At 45.5% G+C, this 20,491-nt stretch overlaps 1 protein-coding gene across 3 annotated transcripts; it reads left to right on the top strand.

The window, feature by feature from the left end:
- Positions 1 to 4,573: 4,573 nt before the first annotated feature.
- LOC101765476 (histone-lysine N-methyltransferase ASHH3) lies at positions 4,574 to 14,868 on the top strand. 3 transcript variants are annotated; one of them, XM_012844221.2, is made up of 13 exons: positions 4,574 to 4,906; positions 5,656 to 5,861; positions 6,284 to 6,401; positions 6,931 to 7,033; positions 7,431 to 7,530; positions 10,089 to 10,167; positions 10,295 to 10,466; positions 10,550 to 10,630; positions 10,770 to 10,985; positions 11,322 to 11,373; positions 11,464 to 11,523; positions 13,697 to 13,752; positions 14,226 to 14,868. In XM_012844221.2, exons 2-12 carry the CDS (start codon positions 5,811 to 5,813, stop codon positions 13,721 to 13,723), a joined length of 1,059 nt encoding a protein of 352 aa, XP_012699675.1. In that variant the 5' UTR covers positions 4,574 to 4,906; positions 5,656 to 5,810; the 3' UTR covers positions 13,724 to 13,752; positions 14,226 to 14,868. The 3 variants fall into 3 exon arrangements, with proteins under 3 accessions (XP_012699675.1, XP_004956531.1, XP_004956530.1); XM_004956474.3 differs by having other exon boundaries at positions 4,575 to 4,906; positions 5,774 to 5,861; positions 11,458 to 11,523; XM_004956473.3 differs by having other exon boundaries at positions 4,575 to 4,906; positions 11,458 to 11,523.
- Positions 14,869 to 20,491: the final 5,623 nt, after the last annotated feature.

The raw sequence follows: 20,491 nt of genomic DNA, 5'->3' as shown, positions 1-20,491 counted from the left end.
ATACCTGAGGTTGCATAGATGAGTCAGCCTAGACGCTCGGATAAATGGACCTATATATCCAAGAGTTTCCAAGATGAGGTACCAACACGAATAATTTCTAGGTCATAGAAAAATGAGTTTCTACTGGATAAAAATACAAATTAACCCATAAAGGCAAAATAAGTAAATATATAAAATTGATTGTCTCTGCTGTCAACAAAGATCCTTAATTTAGTGACTTACATAAAAGATAAATTTTAGAAAGAATGGAAAATTGTGAATCAATTTTTTCGTGGTTCAAAACTTGCAAAAGATGAGTGGTAAATAATGAAAAAATTCTTCAGAACGTAGACTTCCAGCCACTCACCGCGAAATGTGACAAATACCTTGCTGGCTGGCGGGGGCGTCTCCTCTCTACCGGCGCACGCCTTGTGTTGACCAATGCCGTCCTCAGCAGCCTCCATGTTTACTACATGTCGGCCTTACTTCTCCCCAAAGGAGTGGTCCAGGCCATTGATCGCCGTCAATGTGCTTTCCTCTGGACCGGTGAAGAAACTTGCTCGGTTTCCCGGTGCCTCATTGCCTGGGACAAAGCCTGTATGTCAAAGCTTGATGGCAGGTTGGGAATTAAAGACCTAGTCATCCAGAACCACTGCCTCCTCCTCAAGTTTGTGCACAGACTCCATGAGATCAGCTCCCTTCCCTGGCGTGATTGGCTTCTCAATGATCTCAACTGTGATACTGGTGATGGGCTTCCAGACAGCTCGTTCCTCCCTCATCTCCTTACTACTGGTATCGTGCTCTTACCCGGGTTAGTATTCACGACAGATGAGCAACCTCATTCTCGTTCGACGATTGTCTCCCTTCTGGACCCCTCTGCCTTCAGTTCCCTGCGCTCGTAACTCATGTCGTTCGTCCTCATTAGTCTCATTAGTCTGGGTGTGTTTGGTTGCTTGGCTAGGTCTAGCCAGGCTATAGGATCCTAAGCCTGACCAGCTCAAGCCTATCTTCGGTAATGCATTTGGCTCGTGATTGGTTGGATGGCTCCAGCTAGCCAGCATTGCTATAGCTCATGTTTAGTTGCCTGTTGCATAAGTTAGGGGTGTTTGGATACACCCCACTAAAGTTTAGTATCTATCACATCGGATGTTTGGATGCTAATTAGGAGTGTTAAATATAGGTTAGTTACAAAACTAATTGCACAGATGGAGTCTAATTTGCGAGACAAATCTATTAAGCCTAATTAGTCCATGATTTGACAATGTGGTACTACAGTAACCATTGCTAATGACGGATTAATTAGGCTTAAAGATTCATCTCCCGAATTAGCACAGGGTTCTACAATTAATTTTATAGTTAGCTCATGTTTAGTCCTCCTAATTAGTATCCGAACATTCGATATGACAGTGTTATTCATCACTCATTGTCTCTCTCGTGTGCTTTGTTCTCTTCTCTTTGTTCACCGTCCATGGTGAAGACGCATGGTCCTCAATCGACAAAACCAAGATAAAAAAGAACGCACGAACTGTATCGTCAAACCTAGCTAGTTAACTCAGCCATCCAAGAACCTGCCGCCATCCTCCAATCTTTGCGCCGCCTAAGCTGTCCACTCCTTGGTCCTTGCAGCAGCCTTCTCTATCTCCATTTCCTCCTCGATTGATTCCAATTCGCTGTTCCTAGCACAACAGCCACCGAGAGCTGTGCGCCACCACGAGAGCCTGCAATCTGGCGACCACGTCCTCCAATCCGCGGGCTCCCAGCGCCGCGCGCTCCTCCTCCGCAGGGCCCCGCCGGCCGCGAAGCGCGCCGCCGCCGCAGGGGCCTCCGCGGGCCACGCGGGGGAGCGCCACCGCGGGAGCCTGCGCCGGCTTTGCGCTGCCGCTGGGTGTTCCGCCGGGCATGCGGGAGCTCCGCCGACCGTGCAGGGGAGCGCCGCCACGCGGGCCCGGCCGGCCGGTGAGCGAGCTCCACCACGGGGGCCCAGCCGGCCGTGCGGGCGAGCGCCGCTGCAGGGGACCTCCACCAGCCTTGGGGTGAGTGTCGTGACGCGGGGCCTCCGCCGGCCGGGAGTCATACCGGGGGTGAGAGGATGGGACGGACGGGGCTTTGTGCAAGCATGGCTTGCTGGAGACGAGAATGAAATGGGTTCTCAGTTATGCAGGTCGTACATGCTCTTTTGCATTAGCTAAGCCTGGCTAAGAGCCTAATGCAGGGATCCAATCACGGCTCGACTGCACTACTACGTAAGCCTGGCTAGGGGTGCATGCAGCTTACCAATCACTGCCTCTGTTGCTGCCGCCTTATCTCCCTCCTTGAATCTTCAGCTAAGACCACGGCTGTCTACTACTGCCGCCCGCGAGCTCTGTTCCTTGAAAGAACTCGTGAGTAGTGTAGTTCTTGTTGCTGGACGGATGAACGGATTCTGATTTGAGAAGAGCAGACTAAAGGGCAACTCGCGTGCCAACAAAAGTGAAATTCTTTGCATGGCTTTTCTGCAATGACCGTCTACCCACCCGTGCCAACCTGCTCCACAAAACAATCATGTGAGCGAGGCTGCATCCAGGCAGAGCAAGCTGCCTCGTCTCTGAGCTATCACGGACGTCTTGCGTGTACGGCTCGTCTCTCCGTAAAACTCTTTGGTCTCACACACCACCGTTTCGATTAATATAGTAGCTAATTTCACAAAGCTAGGTGGTCTAAGTTTGTACTGCACAGTTGTTCTTAGGTGGTGATCCGATCACACTGTAAATTGGTTGCGTTTGTTTTGGTTTGTTTCACGTACGACGTAATCAGTAAGCTGATTGCGCCCGATCGTGGGCGGTAAGCGATCCCGCTCCAGCCACGTACGATGAATCCTAGCTCATGATCGCTCCAGCCAAAGTGATCGTGGCTGCGCACTGCACTGCACCGGTCAGGACCTGCAACTGATTCCGTTTGAACCAAACAAATGCCGCTATCGATTACTTCTGTTTCGTTACCGGTGTTATCTGTTTCCGGCTTGCAAACACCACCTTAGAATTTATAATGTTCCAAGAAGGAGATGCTCTGGGTGATAGATAGATGCCTTCTTCCTAAAAGCAAAATTAGGGAAACTGAACTGCAAGAACAACCCCTAAAGTTGTAGACGTACTTTGCTGGGCATCTAACATTTTTTCTTTTCGACAATGGGCTGAAAGACTGCAGCTAATCCTTATCAATGGGCTGAAGAGAATATTAAAACTCAGAAAGTTGCCAGTAACCAGTCAACAAATAACAAAATTGTTGTAAAATACGGGGAAACCATTAACGAATCTAAGCTGATTTTTGGTATGCACATGTATATGCGACGTTTCTAGTGATACGAACACTGTAGCCGTCGTTTGACAGTGAACCCATGGAGGTGTAAGTGTGCAGTGGTACTTTTCTTTTGTTAAAATGTGTTGCCCTTTGTCATGAAGAAAGGAACAATAAAATGAGTGATGAACTCTCTACTGTAACATGAATTCGCCCAGAACAGTGAGGCGACAAGAGTGAAGCGCTGAGGCTGGCTGGACGGCGGCCTTGAACCGGTGCGTTGAGGTCCCCCATCCCTATCTTCCATTCTTGCTGGTGCAATGTTAGGAGAAGCTTTCTGGTGCTGCTTGCTTTGCTTGGAGGTTTGCTGCTTATTCGATTTTCTCGCCTTCGTTGAATCGATTGGCTGCTTGCTTCCTTGGGTTAGTTCAGTTGCTTGCAATTGCAAGGGCGGAATATTCTTTCACTGATTTACCGATCGATTTGCTCTAGGCTCTAGCACTGATTTTATGATCTTTTTTTATATTTCTTGTTGGATTTGGACGGATCTTTTTTTTCTTGTATGTATGGACTCGGTTCTGATTCGACTTCTACTCTGTATGAATAGTACTGCACGTTACCAAGGGCCTTCCTATATAACTTCCAAAAGATAGTTAGCTTATGAGACTCTAAAACCCATTAGATCCAAATAAAAATATAAATTAACATTTAAAATACTATATAATATTTTTTAAAGTTAGACCAATATTGAAAAATAATATATTTAATATTTTCTAAAATATAGATTAACATTTAGAAGGAAAGCACACTACATCGAACCTATTTCAACATATTCAACATTTCCAAAATAAAGATTAATATTTCAAAAATATTAGGTTTCGAACTGTATCTTCTTCTTCGGCTACGGAGTGAAAGGGGGTGCCAACAGAAGAGGCGCAAGCAGCAACAGAGCGAAGGAAAGCCGCATCGAAGGGCAACAGCGGGTGGAGCAGAAGGAGGCGGCAACGACGTTGATGAGCAGCAGGGCAAGAATGGATGGTGGGGAGTGTGAGCAGACAGAGTGCTAGGGTTGAGAAAGATGGTGTAACATTTGACGGATGAGGCTGCATGCACGAATCTCGAAAACGAAACTCAGAAATTTGCGGAAGTTTTAAGGATTCCCGCGTTACCAACCCAATCGATGACTACTACCTTTGGGCTGCCTAATCTGGAACCTGTATGGGCCTAGTTACTTATGCCAATGGGCTAGTCAAATTGGGCCCATCACTCGTGGTCCCAACCTCGTCCCACCGTTTCTCCACCGGTTTGTCTTTCTTGCCGCTTCGCATCTCTTAGCAGATGCAGCAGCTGCTTCCCCCAGCGCCTCATCTCCGCCCGCTACCTGCCGCCGGCGAGCCCCGCACCGTGCATCTCCGCCGCCGCCGCTCCTCCTTAGCAAAATCCGCCCTCCCGCTTGCTGCCTCTCCCCGCCCCTCCCACTGATTCGACTTCCCTCCCACTTGAGCCACCGAATTCAGGCGTAGTAGAAACCTGCAGGCATTTACGTTTCCACACGCCGCAGGCGCATTCTCCGTCCGTGCTCTCAACAGATCTCTCCTCCGACGATTCGTGCTCGTCCAACTGTGGTCGGTGGTGGTAGACGGCCGGCGACGAGGTGGGTCCTCCTCCTCCTCCTCCTGCTCCTGCTCCTGCTCCTGCTCCTCATTCCTCTCTCGCATTGAGGCATGGTGGTGGCTGGGTTAGGGTTTCCGGTTCGGGGTCGTCGGGGGAGGGCTCCATGGCCGGCGGGCTTAGAGTGTCTGGCGGCGGCAGTAGGCACGGCGGCGGTGGCGGATCGAAGGTGGCGAGGTGAGGTGCGGCGGGCGTCGGACGACAACCGTCGGGAAGGGCCGATGGTGGGGGCGAGCTGCTTCCTCAGTTAGCGAATGGCGGGCTGGAGGGCGGCTTGTGGGTGGCGCGGCCGGCGGCGCCATTGCCGGCTGTGGCAGGGGCAGTGGATGCCGTCGCCCCAAATCTTGCATGTGCAGTGCAGGCGTTAGTAAAATCCTTGATTTATTTCCGTGTCGAAGCTGCGCATCATGGCAGGCACGCCTTTCTCCTTCACCTTTTGTCATGTGATGTTTTATTTTAGCAACAAGGAAATAGGAATTAACTGATTTGTCTTTCAAATCGAAAGGTTTGGTTCGTTTAGCTCTTGCATCCTGATTTGTGTTGAATTAATGAATTTTTATGGCATTAAGAATTTGCTACCTTTATATAGGAGGTACCATCTTCAATATTTAAACATAATTTATTAATCGTTTGTACTCTTATTTGTGTGATTTCAATGAGAATGTGTGGCATGCGTACATGATCTTTTTACTACGAATTTTGTCTCACATGTTTGCCCCACCTAAAATTTAGAGTGTGCTCCGCCACTGTTGCTTCGGCTGGATGGTGGATTTGGTTCACTAGCTGTTGGAACAGAGGGGGGGCAGTTTTGCTCCAATTCAAAACTCAAATCCCCCTCCTCTCCTCCCAGATTGCTGCGGGTTTGTCCCGCCCCAATCCATCCATTCATGGTCCGCGTGGGCTCGCCTTCCTCAGCGCGCAGTGTGAATCAACCCAAGGTGAGTGCGCTTGCAATTCCTTGTACAAACAGTTGTGGTTAAACCCGAAAGTCTTGGCGATATGTGTTATACTTGCTGTTGATTGTCGAAGCTGTATTTTCCCGGTATTGTTTTGCAAATGGAGATCCACAAATTCAAAATTGAGCTTGCTAGAGGTGCCTCAGTCACAGAAATCGACTCTGTATATGTCATTGTTGTCTGTTATACACCCACTGCTTGAATGTTGTTTGCTTCCTAGGGAGAATGTCACAGCATAACTCAACAATTCTTTTTATGCCTACAAATACAGCTTCACAGATGCATATGAGTGACCCTGACAGGAGAGGATATTACTATCTTTGTCTCTGCTCTACTAGGTTACTTATAGCTCCTGCTTAGTACTAACATATCTTATTCACCAATCTTTTACTTTGGATCTGCAGCAAGCTGAGAACGTCTTTTTTGAGCAATTGATCAGCAAGATAGAAGCTGCGGATTTTGATCCGCGGCCCTTATTGAAACAATGGAACGTTTTAGGCCGCTATGAACCAATCAAGCGGAGTATCCTTATGTCTAGCCTTTTCAACCTTTTCTGTAATTTATTGTTTTTGGTAATATAAAGTATTGGCACGTTTTCCTCATTTAGTTCCTACTGTCTGTCATCATAGTACTATATTCTGACATGTTCATCCTCACCGTATTGCTATGCTAACTTTCTATGGTCTTTCGTATACCAGTCCAGTTTAGTTTTCCATCCAAGAGATTCTGTACTTGTTGAGAAACCTTGTTGTAGGCTTGCAGTACAATAGTACTTGTCTGAAGTAGAAATCAGTAGAGGAAAGCAACTATTTATATTTTACAATATTGTGACTAAGACAGATCTGTCTTAGTGTGGTATATTCTTCATTTTTTTATTGAGAGGGAAATAAAATTCCTGGTTCTAATGCTATTTTCTCATTACTAGTTTACAATGCCTGGTTCTAGCTTCTAGTTAATAATAGTAATGCAAATGTTACTCTGCTCCGGTAAATCTGAGTATGTGCCTTTTTATGGGCATGTCTGCATTATTGTTGGCCTTAATTCTATTAAGATGTATATCACATTAAGAGACGCACTGAAGATTATGGTATTTTTTGTTCCTGTAAGCCTTCTTCTGGTTCATCAGTTGTGTGTGGCAAAGACTGCCATTGTGGGTAAGTTTTCCCTTCCTTCCTCTGTATCAAAACATTTACTGGCTTCATAAGACTCCAAAAGGACAAGATTTTTTTTAAAATCCATGCTAATATCTATCATCAAAGCTAAAAGGGTGCTCTTTTCAAATGCTTCTATTTCACATCTTTCGCTATGCTGGTTTCTTCCCGCATTTTGTTCACCAATTCAACATGATATTTCTTTGTGCACATGTTTACTTAACTTTTAGTGCATATTATAGCATTGGTACTGCTTAGTTCTGTGATCACCTTGAATTCTTTTCTTTTTTAAAAAAATGGAAATTAAAAAGCATGCAAATTTGTTAGCAATTAGGTTATTGCACCTATGAGTTTTATCATTAGCAAGATATTCTTAAATACTGATAATTTGCTGATGCAGGATGCTGTTCTCTTGTTGTTCATCAAACTGTGAATGTGATAACACATGTGCCAACAAACCATTCCAGCACAGACCTCTGAAGCAAACCAAATTGATTACGGTAAGTTTATTACTGTGAGACTGATTCAACTTTTTGTAATTATTATTTGGAAAGGGATGGCTATTTAGGGAGAGCAATGATGGGGAACAGTAAATGCATTTGCTGGTGCTGTATATTGACATAGCTTCTTCATTTTCTGTGTTAAGGGGGATGTATGTGCAGGGAGGGGATTGTGGACTTTTGTTTAGGATTAGAGGGTCTGATAAAGGAGCAGTAGCACAATTAAATAAGACAAAAAAAGTAATGATGCTTCAAAGAAAAGTTACAGACTCCAATCTGTGATGTCAGTAATGGTTTTATGGTTGCAACTAGATTCTGCTACCCTGACAAAAGCTTTCCTGCCAAACATATGTTTCCAAAAAATTTCTTCCTCCACGGTTTTCTAGAATATTTAAGAATTTTCCGCACTTATATGATTGGCACTTCATGAGTTCCCTCCTGGGCCAGTTGTCATTGACACAGTTAGTCCCACGTCTCAGTGGGATGGGGTGGCAAATGAAACTGTCAATCTTAAGATTGACAAATTCTTGGATGCCCCGGTTTTTCAGGCTCTGATTTGCCTTTTCTCTGATGTTCTCCTGCTTAAACACAACAATGATTCATGAAGACTTTCGATGTTAGAGATTGCATAATGAGGTTCAATTTCCTGTGCACGGCTAGATAATTCCCATCTCTGAAAAGAATCCTAGCCCTTTGGAAATGAGCCTTATGGTACATGGTTGGGAATTTTCTTTCCTGGTAAGAAGGATATCCCTACAAAATGGAAGCAAGGATATTCTTATGTCCTGTGTCCATGTTCCCGTCTGGCTGTGGGGATCTGTGTGCACCGCAACCATGGTAGCACCAATGCTCAATCCCATCCCACTTCTTTGTCCTCACGTCAAGTTCCTGTGTCCTTGCCTCACTCTGCCAGCCCATCTTGCCCAATTATCCCTGCACCCCGCTAGTTCAATAGTGGCAACCAAAAGTGACTCCGGCGTCCACTCTCCAGCAACGTCAATCCTTGCTGTTCACTGTCATCCTCGCCCCATGACTCCTGCCGCTTCCACCACCTCATACAATACTACAACGGCCCGCAATCTACTCTAATCAACTATTGTAGTTTCTTGGTTCTGGTGAGTGGTGATTGCTGCAAACTTTGTAGAATCTTTTCGAGTAATCTATCATATGGCCCTTGCTCGATCTGATGTCTGTGTAAGCCTTTGAGGATATGGATATCACTGAACAAATGCTTAAACTTCATGATTTATACATCTTCATTTGTCAAGGAACCATCAGTTGCTCAATTTTGTAATTAACTTTTGGCACTTTCCTGGAAATCTTGCAATTATTTTTGTAGTGATATTTTTTTAATATTTTGATCAGCTCAGTAGCTTGCCATTTATTTTATATATGACCAACCAATGTTTTGCATTATGATGTTCCTTTTTCTGTACAATGCTTTTCATTGATAGAATAACCGTTTGCCAAAGAGGGACTATAAATTATTTTAGGTTAGATGTTGTAAGTTTAGAAGCCATGTTTCCTTATCTCTGTTTTTATTCTGTGCATTTAACTACCTTTTCTCTTTAGCTTAAATTTTCCCAGAGTTTATCCTATTTGTATAATATTCAGCATTACCATGCTGTAGAGTTTTTTTTTTCCCCAGAACTGCCTCTTCACCTAAAGAACATCTTGTGAAATTTCCTTTGTCTTGTGAAGTAGCTTTACATGAGAAAGAATGCCAGTACTTTAGTCATTGAATAGGCCGTAGGTTGTTGCAAGACTTAAATGTGGTTTTTTCTCAAACACGCAGGAGAGCTGTGTATCATTATATTAAGAAGAAAAAAAGGGGAAGAGCCCTTACAGAACATGCACACACCCACCCTCAAAGTTTTACAGGAAAATAGCGCGCCTGGTAAAACAAAAAAACGACCAACACTTCCAGCACCTAATCCGGTCTAAGGGTGAGGAGGTAGGAAATACCTCTGGCCCCGGCCAGACCCCAAACATGTAATTCCTCACCAGCAAGCATTAGAGCTCTAGCTAGGTTAGGTGATACACCATCAAACACACACCTATTTCGGTGGTTCCATAAGATCCATGCGCCCAGAATAATTAGAGAATTGAGACCCTTGTGTAGTTGTTCTCCTGCTCCTGAAACTGCTCTTTCCCACCAATCATCAAAGGAGACCTCCCCAATCTGCGGAGCTAATGCCTGCTGTCCGACAGTTTGCAAAAGCTTGAACCAGAATTCTCTAGCAAATACACACCCCAATAGGAGGTGGCTAATGGTTTCATCTTCTTGATCACAATGAGGACAGCAATCTGGGTGACTTAAATGTGTTATGATGAAAATCACAACATGTGCCAAGTATGATTTAATTTTAGTAAATGACATTTAATGTCAGTTTTCTATAAATATAGTTTGAGTTTAAAATTTTAATAATCCCCCCCTAAATCCACTTTACGAACCTGTTTACGCTGTATTAGATTTAGCCTCATGCAAAACCTTTTGTTAGTATGTTAAAGAGTTATTTCTTTTTGTTAGTTCCTGAAAGAATTTTTTTTTGTTTCAGACAGAGAAATGTGGATTTGGATTGGTAGCTGAGGATGAAATAAAGAAAGGAGAATTTGTTGTAGAATATGTGGGTGAAGGTATTGCTTTGTTCAAGTTAATTGTGAGCAAGTAAATAAATTGCATGGAGATATGTGCATTATGTTGTATTTCTCACATCTGATGCTGGACAATCGAACTAACATCCATTTTGCATAAATTTTATAGTTATTGATGACAGAGCATGTGAGAAAAGATTATGGCAAATGAAAAGGCTGAGTGACACTAACTTCTACCTTTGTGAGGTCAGTAGCAATATGGTCATTGATGCTACTGACAAGGGAAACATGTCCCGTTTTATAAACCATAGTTGTGAACCAAACACAGAGATGCAGAAATGGTTAGTTGTACTCTATAAATGCCCTACTTCCATGACCCCCATTGATGAACATGATATATGCTGCTAGCGTCGTATCGTTTCAGGACTGTTGATGGAGAGACCAGAGTTGGAATCTTCGCCCTTCGTGACATAAAGAAAGGGGAGGAGCTGACCTATGACTATAAGTATGTCCATCCCACTCTCCCGGCTGTCCTTATCCCCCAATCCTTCTAATTTTTAATGAAGTTTTTTCACCCATCTTGATCTCTTAGTCTTTTGTTCTGGAAATATTTGCTGTCTTTAATTTCTTAATATTATTTACAGATTTGTCCAGTTTGGAGCAGATCAGGATTGTCATTGTGGATCTTCAAACTGCCGAAAAATGCTTGGAGCAACGAAGTCACTCAACTCAATTGTTTTTCGAAGTGGCCATTTTTCAGTGAGGTCACAGAATCAGTATGTCAAGAAGAAAAAAAGGAAAACAAAGTCTGAGAATTGCATTGGGCAGTTTCTTCGTTTGTGGCATCGACGGCAAAAAATGTAGGCCTGATAACCATTTCACCCTGTTAACTATATAAGTTTCTTGCAATTCTGGAAATTTATTGTCAAATTTTTATATGAGCATTTGTTGACATAAAAAACAGAGCTGTCCTGTACGGCATTGCCCTTAAGTCAGTTAATGTACTCACTTAACGATGTAACGTAGTAAGGGAACTACTTTGAAGATTGTCTAGGAGTACCTTTCACCTTTCCGCAATTTTTTTTGTGATTAATAATTGACTTCGAGTATGCATATGTTTTTCTTGGATGTTTCATCAATATTTTTTTGTTATCAATTTTTGATGCACTTTTACCTCTTGTCTGTAACACATTCAGGTATGTCGGATGTTGGATAATTGACTTCGATCAAGAAACTAAAATACATACTGTGAGTTTATCAACATATGGCTTTGTCAATCTGAAATTGTATTATTTCTCATGAGTAATTTTGTATGTTTGTTGTATTAATCAGCTGCAGTTTACTGACGAACATGTTGAAAAGTTTAATTTGAAAGAAGAAGAGTGGCACTTCTTACCGGTACGGCATTCTTAGACACAAAACAAGCTGCAGATTCTGTTTGTCTTATGAAGGACTTGGATTATGCTGTTCCTTGCTTTTGTTGTGACCCCACGTCTTGGACCATTCTAGTCCTATCTACTGCATCCTGAAAGTTACCATGACATTCTGCTTCTGATTTTTCTATTAGTATCATGCGTGCTTAATATTTTTTTCATTGATTCCTGAAATACCTTTTGAGTATCTTGCATGAGTTTAAGTGTGTTGCTTGCATCTCGAGTTACTTCAAGGTCAATAGAAAACACGCTCAGATCTTGCTGCGTTTTGCATTGTAATAAAACATTATTGGATTGGCTTCCCTTGTAATTTCGTCGGTTACATTTTATGCTCTTCCTATTGAGGGTACCAACTTTTAATTGTACTCATGTGGATGCCCCTAATACCACCAACTGGATTCTTTATTGGACTGGGATTATGACTGATCTGATATTCAGGATCCTGGAAGGATTAAGTTCCAGTTTTAGGATAATGACTTCATATAAGGAGTTAATGGGAAATATTCATGCATTTGGGAAGTTCCAACAATTACAAATCGGAACTATTATTGAACTACTTTGTTTTTTTGAGATCAAGATTGTTATGGAATCCATATTTCTTCAGAGTGTTTAGAAGTTGTAATGAGCATGGAATTTGATTAGTTATTGGTGTAAAAATGGTTTCTTGTGGTATGCAGATATTGGCCAATTGTAAACATTTGCATTCATGGTAACTTTTTAGCAATGCATCATAATATTGATCAGCTATATTTTTGGAAATTCTTACCACCATCAATCAACATTAGATGGCATTAGGTTTTAGTTTAAGTTAGATACCATTTTTTGTGTTCGAGGTAGCCCCTGAAATGCCTGTATGGAAAGCCAGTTGGATTAATGTTAACACTTCATTCAACTCACTTGTTTCCATTGTGCCACTATCTTTAATAAGTAGAATCTTCCAGCTAAGAAAAATAAGATTTGCTAATGAATCCCATCGGGCTTTTTTTATGACTTTCTGGGTATGAGCATCTGCATGCGCGCACCTGCAATTCTACCTCATGGTGCATTGTCATCAAGTTATTAATCACCAATTAGACATTCATTTGGCAGAGGGTGGGTGACTCTTGGCCTTCAGCTCAAATAGGTAGGAAGTCACCCGACTTGCTGAGCAGTAGTTGACTACCATTGACTAGGCCATTTTGGTTGGGTGAGCTTCTGATGGAAAAAGGCCAATGAAGGAAGCAGTGATGCATTTGGGAGCTCTCCAGCCCTGGGTTAGGGGCAAGCCTGATTGTTGAACCATGCTGCTCTTGCTGCTGCTGCCTCTGAGTAGTTCTGGAATTGAAAGAGATCAGAAATTGAAAAGCTTGGTTTAAAAGTCAATTCTAAGATTCTAGGGGCTAAGTGGTGCGACTAGCGGAATGCTTCCTGCTCGGGAAGATGAAACATGCTCAATGGATACTAACAGCGTATCTTCTTGTACTCCATCTCACCTCCACTTCTAAGGAGGTCGATTCCAGGGGTTAAGTTGTGCGACTAGCAGAATGCTTCCTGCTTAGGAAGACAAAATGTTTCCAATGGATACTAATAGCGTCTGTAGATATAAGGGGTTTCGGGAGGATTGCTTTGAGATGTAACCAGACAAGTGTCGTGTGGGGAGATGAGGTCTTTCAGATTTGTAAAGGACCCAGGACCTGTGCAACTTGATACTGGGAAGGCCAACCCAACAGTGTGTGAAGTCATTATTGACGGTTGATTGATATGAGGCAGAAATCAATGGCAGTGCAGGCAGAAATCAACAGCATGGAGCCTCTATTTTTTTTTCCATCAACAGTCTATCATCTTCCTTTACTCCCCACTGTTCTGGATTTCTAGCCTCACCTTCCAACCAAGCCCGTAATGTAACAGATCCAGCAAGCAGTGGGATGTAACATTTCTTCTGGGAAGGGGGCTTGTGCCCCTTGTTCTACTTTTTCTTAATTGGATATGCAATACATATATGCATTTGTTGTTATTCAGTGCCCGTGGAAAATATGTGCAGTTCTATACTGGCTTTCCTGTTACTGTTAAATTTTGCTAAACCAAAGCTGGGATAGCCACTTCTTTCCAGTTGTATAGAGAACTTTCTGGGAGCTAACTTGACCTTGTTCTGTTTCCAGGTTGATTCATCAGATGATGAAAAATGAGCATTGAAGTTAACTGTCACAATCTATTGGTATAATGCTTTTTCTCTAACTGACCATTCTTTTATGCAATTGCTGTTGTGTGTCAATTATAGTTTTCACGTTTGTACAATATATTTGTTCATCCTGTTTGCTTTGTATTCTTGTTCAATCCTACTGCAACGCACAAAGTAGAAAATGTTACTTAGAGAATGGTATTGACATGAGGTATGAGCTGTTCCGAACTCCAAAACATGCACTGCGCATTTGGAAATGTGATCTGGTCGGTTACCTTTACTTGATGATTGATCTATTCTAGGAGAGATTCTTTTCTTGCTTCAGTAGAGATGGCAGTCAGCATCAAATTTTTTTCAGCACCAAATTTTTTCCATTCTTTTTCTTGAATAAAAAATTATGTATCTTCTACCTTCAAGTACTGGTGCAACCTGACTCTCTGCATTAACGTTTTTCTTAGCTCTCTTTGACCCTTTATGACTGATGGAAGTTGTTCCTTTCCTTTTCACAGGACTGTGAGGGTTCGCTGCGCTGCCAGCCTGATTTCGGCTCATTTGCCATCAACGGCAGAAAGGCAGAACTGGCGGGCAGTTTTCTCCCATTTGGAGTCTGCTGCAACCCTGATGCTTGAGACAAGCTTGTGCGCGGTCTGGCGCCACAAGCTGTAACTGCCGATTCCCATTGCCAAACTGAACCATACCCTTCGATTGCATTGTTCGTTGCGCATCTTGTGATGCTCGGAAACAGAATAAAACCTTTGGTGAGTGCAGTGTACCAGCGTTGTTGTGTTGTGTGATGCGGAAGCGTAGTTGATATGTGGGTTAGTGTCAACAGATATGTTGGTTATTGCCTGTTCTCGCGGCACACTCTGACGAAACATGAGGAGGCATGATCGAAGTGATCTGTCTCCCTGGTTGCTGGCTGATCGATGCATGCCTGACTGAGATAAGCCAAAATTGGCTGCTGCGTAAGAGCCAGTAGTGCTGGTCTTGTTTAGTCGAGTTGTTAGGCGATGTTTTCGTGTTTTTCTCTATTGCGGAATGTTTTAAACATTGATGGTGTTGCTAATGTAATGCATGCATTGTCTTGTTTTGGAAAAAGAAATGTTCTACTGATGGTAGAGGTGCTAAGTTAATTTTATTCCGTTGAAGCAAGGACATTCTTGGTTGGCTTCAGGCATGATGCAAACCATTCTATGCAAAGAACGTTAATTTTATTCTTTACATCGATGCACGCATGGCTCGCTTCTTGTGCGTGGCGTGGCCGAGGCACGGCAAGCAGGGGAGTTGCAGGCCTGGCCTTGCCTTGGGAGTTGGGAGCAATTGCCGGCCGGTGGCTGCAACGCTGGTGCATGTATGGTGGCCGTGTCCTGTGGCTTTTTCGCTGCTGCGGTGCTTGGTGCCTAGACAAACAAGCATGCATGGCATGGGGCGCGGCCATGGCTTCGTTGCCATCTGATTTCTGAGGCCCCCCATGTTCTCCTGCGCCACAGCAACATCTGAGGCCGCATTTGTTTCAACTTTCAAGCGCCTGCACTGCACTGCATTCTCGCTCTCGCTCTCTCTCTCTCTAAAGCAGAGCAAGGAAGCAAACAAAAAATAGAATCTTACGAGAAAATAGAGGAAGGTAGGTGTACGAACGTACGTACGACCTTGAATCATTGAATGGGGAGAGGGAGAGAGAGCAGCCACGGGAGACAGGACAGGACCAACCAGATCTAGAAGAATTTTTTTATTGTTATATTTTTTCTTTTACAAATTTGCAGAAATAAATAGCGGTTCCAAAAATTTACAGAAATAGACCTCTATCGCTGGATCGAACGGCGGTAGGTAAAAAAAATTAAAGGGTGCTAGCGCCAGTTGAAACGGCGGTTGGAGGGGAGGAGCTAGCTACCGCCGTTTCAAATGGCGGTACGGTTACCGCCGTTTCAAAGAGCGGTAGCCGGCTACCGCTGTTTCTGAAAGCAATAGAGATTGCGTGGAATAATAGATTGATTAGGGTATACAACATGTACAAATATATAGGCAGCCTTTTATGAGGTTTATAGAAACACAACCAACCAAGAGGTAAGACTGCCCATCCTAATCCATCTAGGGAACGGCAAGGAGCCGGCCTGGGCCTGGCGTATAGCCAGGGCCCATATACACGCACAGCACATACAACACATACACATCTTCTAACACGCCCCCGCAGTCTGATCGTCGGCAGCTTGAACGTTCAGACTGGACCTGAACTCCGTGAACACTGACAGTGCCCCGCTTGTCAATGGGACTGATTTTCGTAGCCTTGCTGGTGCTCTACAGGATCTCACCTTCACTCATCCCGACATTGCTTATGCGGTTCAGCAGGTTTGTCTACACATGCATGATCCTTGTGAGCCTCATCTTGCCACCTTGAAGCGCATTCTGCGGTATATTCGTGGCACTCTTCACTTGGGTTTGCATCTCCAGCCCTTTACTCAGTTGGATTTGCTGGTTTACTCCGACACTGATTGGGCTGGTTGGCCACTGGAAGTTCACTTCCGGGTATGCCATCTTTTTGGGCGACAAGTTGGTCTCCTGGTCTTCAAAGCGACAGACTGCAGTCTCTCGCTCGAGTGCCAAGGTTGAGTATCGGGCGGTTGCTAATGCTGTTGCTGAGGCATCCTGGTTGCGCCAACATCTAGTTGAGCTGCATGTTCCTCTGCGTCGCACTGCCTTGATTTATTGTGATAACATCAGCACTGTCTACATGTTTTCGAACCCCGTTCAGCATCAGTAGACAAAACACGTGGAGATTGATCTACACTTTGTTCGTGAGCACGTTGCTACTGGTGATGTCCGCGTTCTTCATGTTCTGACAAGCTCTCAGTACGCCGACATTTTCACCAAAGGCCTGCCTTCTTCAGTGTTCACGAAGTTCAGGTCCAGTCTGAACGTTCAAGCTATCGACGATCAGACTGTGGGGGCGTGTTAGAAGATGTGTATGTGTTGTATGTGCTGTGCGTGTACATGGGCCCTGGCTGTGCGCCAGGCCCAGGCTGGCTCCCTATTGTGCCCTAAATGGATTAGGATGGGCATTCTTATCCCTTGGTCGGTTGTGTTTCTATAAACCTCACCAAGGGCTGCCTTGCTGCTGTTGCCACTGCCCTGCCGCTACTAACTGCCATGCCAGCCCCTGTCCTGCTTCTGCTTGGAGGAGAGCCCCCCTTGCCGCCCCCTTTACCGTCCCCGGAGCTGGAATGTCCGACAGACTGGTGGGGAGGCGCAGAGGGGTGAGAGGAGGAGCCAGTGTTGACGCCGGTGAGCAGTGTCGTGGACAAAGTCGAGGAAGGAGGCACCATCGTGAGCTTCTCGAGAAGCAGATCGTCGGAGGCCTCCAGGAATGAGTGAAGAGGACGAGAGCGCCAGATGTCACGACCGATGGCGGCGAATTTCTCGTTGAGCTCACAGATGATGTTGAGGATGAGGGTGCGGTCAGAGACATGCTCGCCAAAATCATCGAGGGCGTTCGCCATGCTCTTGAAGTGGTGTCAAAAGTCCGTAATGGACAAGTCGCCCTGGACAAAGTTCCGGAACTTGGCGTCGAGGTAGAGGGCCTACGTCTCCCGGTTGCCGAGAAACTGCGTCTCAATGGTGAGCCAGGTGGCGCCACGCTCATCGTGATCCATGACGACGTCAATGAGGTTGTTGGCAATGGTGCCGTAGAACCAAGACCAAACAACGCAGTCCATCTAGCCTCAATCAGGAGAAGCTAGGGCGGGAATGTCATGGAGAACATGATCCTACAGTGAGTACTTGCCGACGGTGAGGAGAAACTGCTCACACCACCATGAGTAGTTGTCGGTGGCGGTATCGAGGACGACGGGGATGAGGCTCCGAATGTTCTGCACGGTGACGACTTGGGCGTGTAGGTTGAGGATGGCGGCAACCTCGTGGAGCATCATGGCCTGGTGAGCGTCGGACACCTGATCGGAGAGGTTGGAGAGGTCGTCGCTAGCGTCCTCCTCGTCGGAGTTAGGCGGGGCACCCTTGTGCTCCTGGGCGGCATGTGCCAGGGCCTCACGAAGGCGGGTGTCGGTGGCGTCGCGCTCCTATGCGGCAGCCTCGGCCTCAGCCATGACGGCGCGGGCGAGGGTGGTGATGCGGGCTTCCTTGTGGGCGGTGTAGCACGGAGCGGCGGCGGCGGTGCTAGCATCAGCCGCGCGCTTGGCGGCCTCGGCGACAGCGGCATCAGCCGCGGTGGTGGAGGACTCGGGTGGCAGAGTGTCGGCCATGGAGGGCAGCGGCAGTGGAGAGCCAGTGCGGGAGCAGCGCCGCGGGCAGGCGTGTTGAGAGCAGTGCTGGCAGAGGCGCGTTGGGAGCTGCACCGGTGAAGGCGTGCTGGAGCGGCGATGGCAATGCGCTAGGATGCAGAAGGTAAGGAATCTATAGTGAACAATTAATTATAGATTGCAGTGGCATGTGCGGCACGAATGCTATCCTAAACATGTGCTATTGCTAAACCTAATATGTCTTAGGTAATTGAAATAGCTAGGGATAGAGTCATCTTTACTTTCTAGTAGAATTGGCTTTGCGAGAGCTGGGAGGGCCCAGCCTCATAGTAGCCAGCACCCCCAGAGGATGGCGGAGATCGGGGGTGATCCTTGTTGTGGTGGTAGGGGCACTTGCACCATGGATCGGTACAAATCAAGTCACCTGCGATGTTAACCGCCCAAGGATTTGCATCAACTTCGGATTGAAGATCCTCTACCTTACACTTGAGGTCAAAGATCTTACACCTAAGGTAGTGGATGTACTCTTGGGTTGGCTCAGAAAGTGGAGGATCGACCCACTTCGCATAGCGGTAGTTTCCTTCATCGAGATAAGACTGAACGTGATGTTAGTTTGTAGCACCAAAGCTTAGCAAGAGTAAGGAAGTAATAACTTGACTCACCAAGCCGTACGAATATCAAAAGAAATGTCGGCTTCCATCACCGTAGCCATCAAACAGCTGGACGACACAAGCCACGCCATGGTGACACATTTGCCGCGCATCATGGCGGTCGTTATAAGGTCTAAGGCAGTTTGGAGGGGCGTAGTTAGCCCTGTCATACAGAGGGAAGTCATCGAGGGGTGCCTCATACTCGGTTGGGCCAAAAGAACCTAGCCAAGTGATGGTGGGAATAGGAGCATCCCCTCCTCCCACGACCTCTCCCTCTTGCAGATGCCATTGTTCTCCTTCCTGCTCAGTGGTGTGGAAGGATACGAGAGAGGGAGGTCCAATATAAGGAGTGTTGATATGGAGATGCATTGTGCCCCATGTGTTCAGTACCTCGTCGTGTTCAATCATCCTGAAAAAGGCTAGGTATAGGCTTTGCAGGTGCAGGGACGTAGGGCTCAGTGTCGAGTCCCATCTGCCTGAGAAGGCTCACGTTTAGGGTCCTTGCAATCATAGTGTAGGCTTTTCAGTGACGGTTCACGTTAACAGTGGATTAGCACTATTTTTGTACTGTACTGGTAGCAGAGCAGTATAATGGGAATAGTGTGGAATCTGTGTACTTCAAGCATGGAGACGAAATGTTATCATAGTACAAACAACAGTACAATGGCATCTAAGATGCTCAACATGACAAACCTAAAGAGCACCTTCCCTAGGATAAAATGCCTTAGGTAATGTAAATTGGTGGATCACAACTAATGTTCTACTGGGTGAACTGGGGAAGTTTCCCCTTCCTCGCTATTTTGGAGGAACATTCTGCCTCCTGCTTCTTCATCTTCTTCTGTCGCTCTTCTTCCTAGAGGAGTTGTGCCTAACGAGCTTTGAATTCTTCCTCCTACCATTTTAGTGCTACCCGAGCACCTAACTGGTCATGCCACCTTTGCAGTTCGTCCTCCTTACCCTTCAAATGGATATGTTGTTGGTGGATGCGTCGCTCTTGCTCGAGCCGAGCAAGACGTGCCTCGTCTTGAGCCGCTTCCAGCCTACCATAGTATTGGGCTTTGGTCTCTAGCACCACAGGGATTATGCCCACCACCCCTAAAGGCCTAGTGTTGATCCATTCCATAAAAGTGCATGCCTGCATGTTCATTCGTGATTAGTTCTACATTTTGGTATGTAGAAAACATATTTAAAATGTTTATGAATGGACTGACTTTGAAATCATCATCAATGTTGGGACACTTGAAGTACCTACACCCTTTCTTCCCCCTAGGTACTCATTTGGAGCGCTCATTCCATGGTGGCATTTGAGGTGCTCATACTTGCAACCATGCATGGAAGCCGCAGTGTCATTTGGGGCGCTCATTCCATGGTGGAATCCTATTTTGCTCATCCCTCCACGACGATATTTCTTAGAGGGAGACACAACCTCACCATAAGCGTTGCATTCGGGTTGGGAAGTGGTAGTAGTGCGTTTGAACATTTCCTAAACGTCTGATATATAGAACGCTAGTGACATGTTCCATGGACCATGTCCATAATGGCAAAAGGAAAAGGACATGCATGGACATCATAGTCTGCACCGGCCTACCTATCAAAGTCTCTACATCGGCCTACATAATGTAGTCTGCAAATGAGCACACATCATAGTTTACAGCATTGTACACATCATAGCCTGCACAGGCCTACAAAAGATAAAGGAGGCTTTATGGACTAAATGCGTCCTCGCTTGTGACGCACAGCACCAGGGCCACATCTCGCGGCTCGCTGCGCTGCTCTGGTCTGCAACCGATCGTACGTAAAGGGCTCCGGAGGGGCAACCTCGCAAGCCGGACATCCTGGTGCATCTGCAGTTGGTGTCGCGAACTCCTAGGTGTA

The sequence above is a fragment of the Setaria italica genome, chromosome II (genome assembly GCF_000263155.2).
Source record: "Setaria italica strain Yugu1 chromosome II, Setaria_italica_v2.0, whole genome shotgun sequence".
NCBI classification, from domain to species: Eukaryota; Viridiplantae; Streptophyta; class Magnoliopsida; order Poales; family Poaceae; genus Setaria; species Setaria italica.
Note: the sequence above shows the minus strand (reverse complement) of the source record. Positions and strands in the feature narration are given on the sequence as shown.

Bases quoted from the DNA above. Each gene is read 5' to 3' on its own strand.
- LOC101765476 (XM_004956474.3), top strand. From the start codon at position 5,811: ATGGTCCGCGTGGGCTCGCCTTCCTCAGCGCGCAGTGTGAATCAACCC. The intron at 5,862-6,283 runs GTGAGTGCGCTT...TTGGATCTGCAG, and splicing joins GCAGTGTGAATCAACCCAAG to CAAGCTGAGAACGTCTTTTT. The intron at 10,986-11,321 runs GTAGGCCTGATA...TAACACATTCAG, and splicing joins TGGCATCGACGGCAAAAAAT to GTATGTCGGATGTTGGATAA.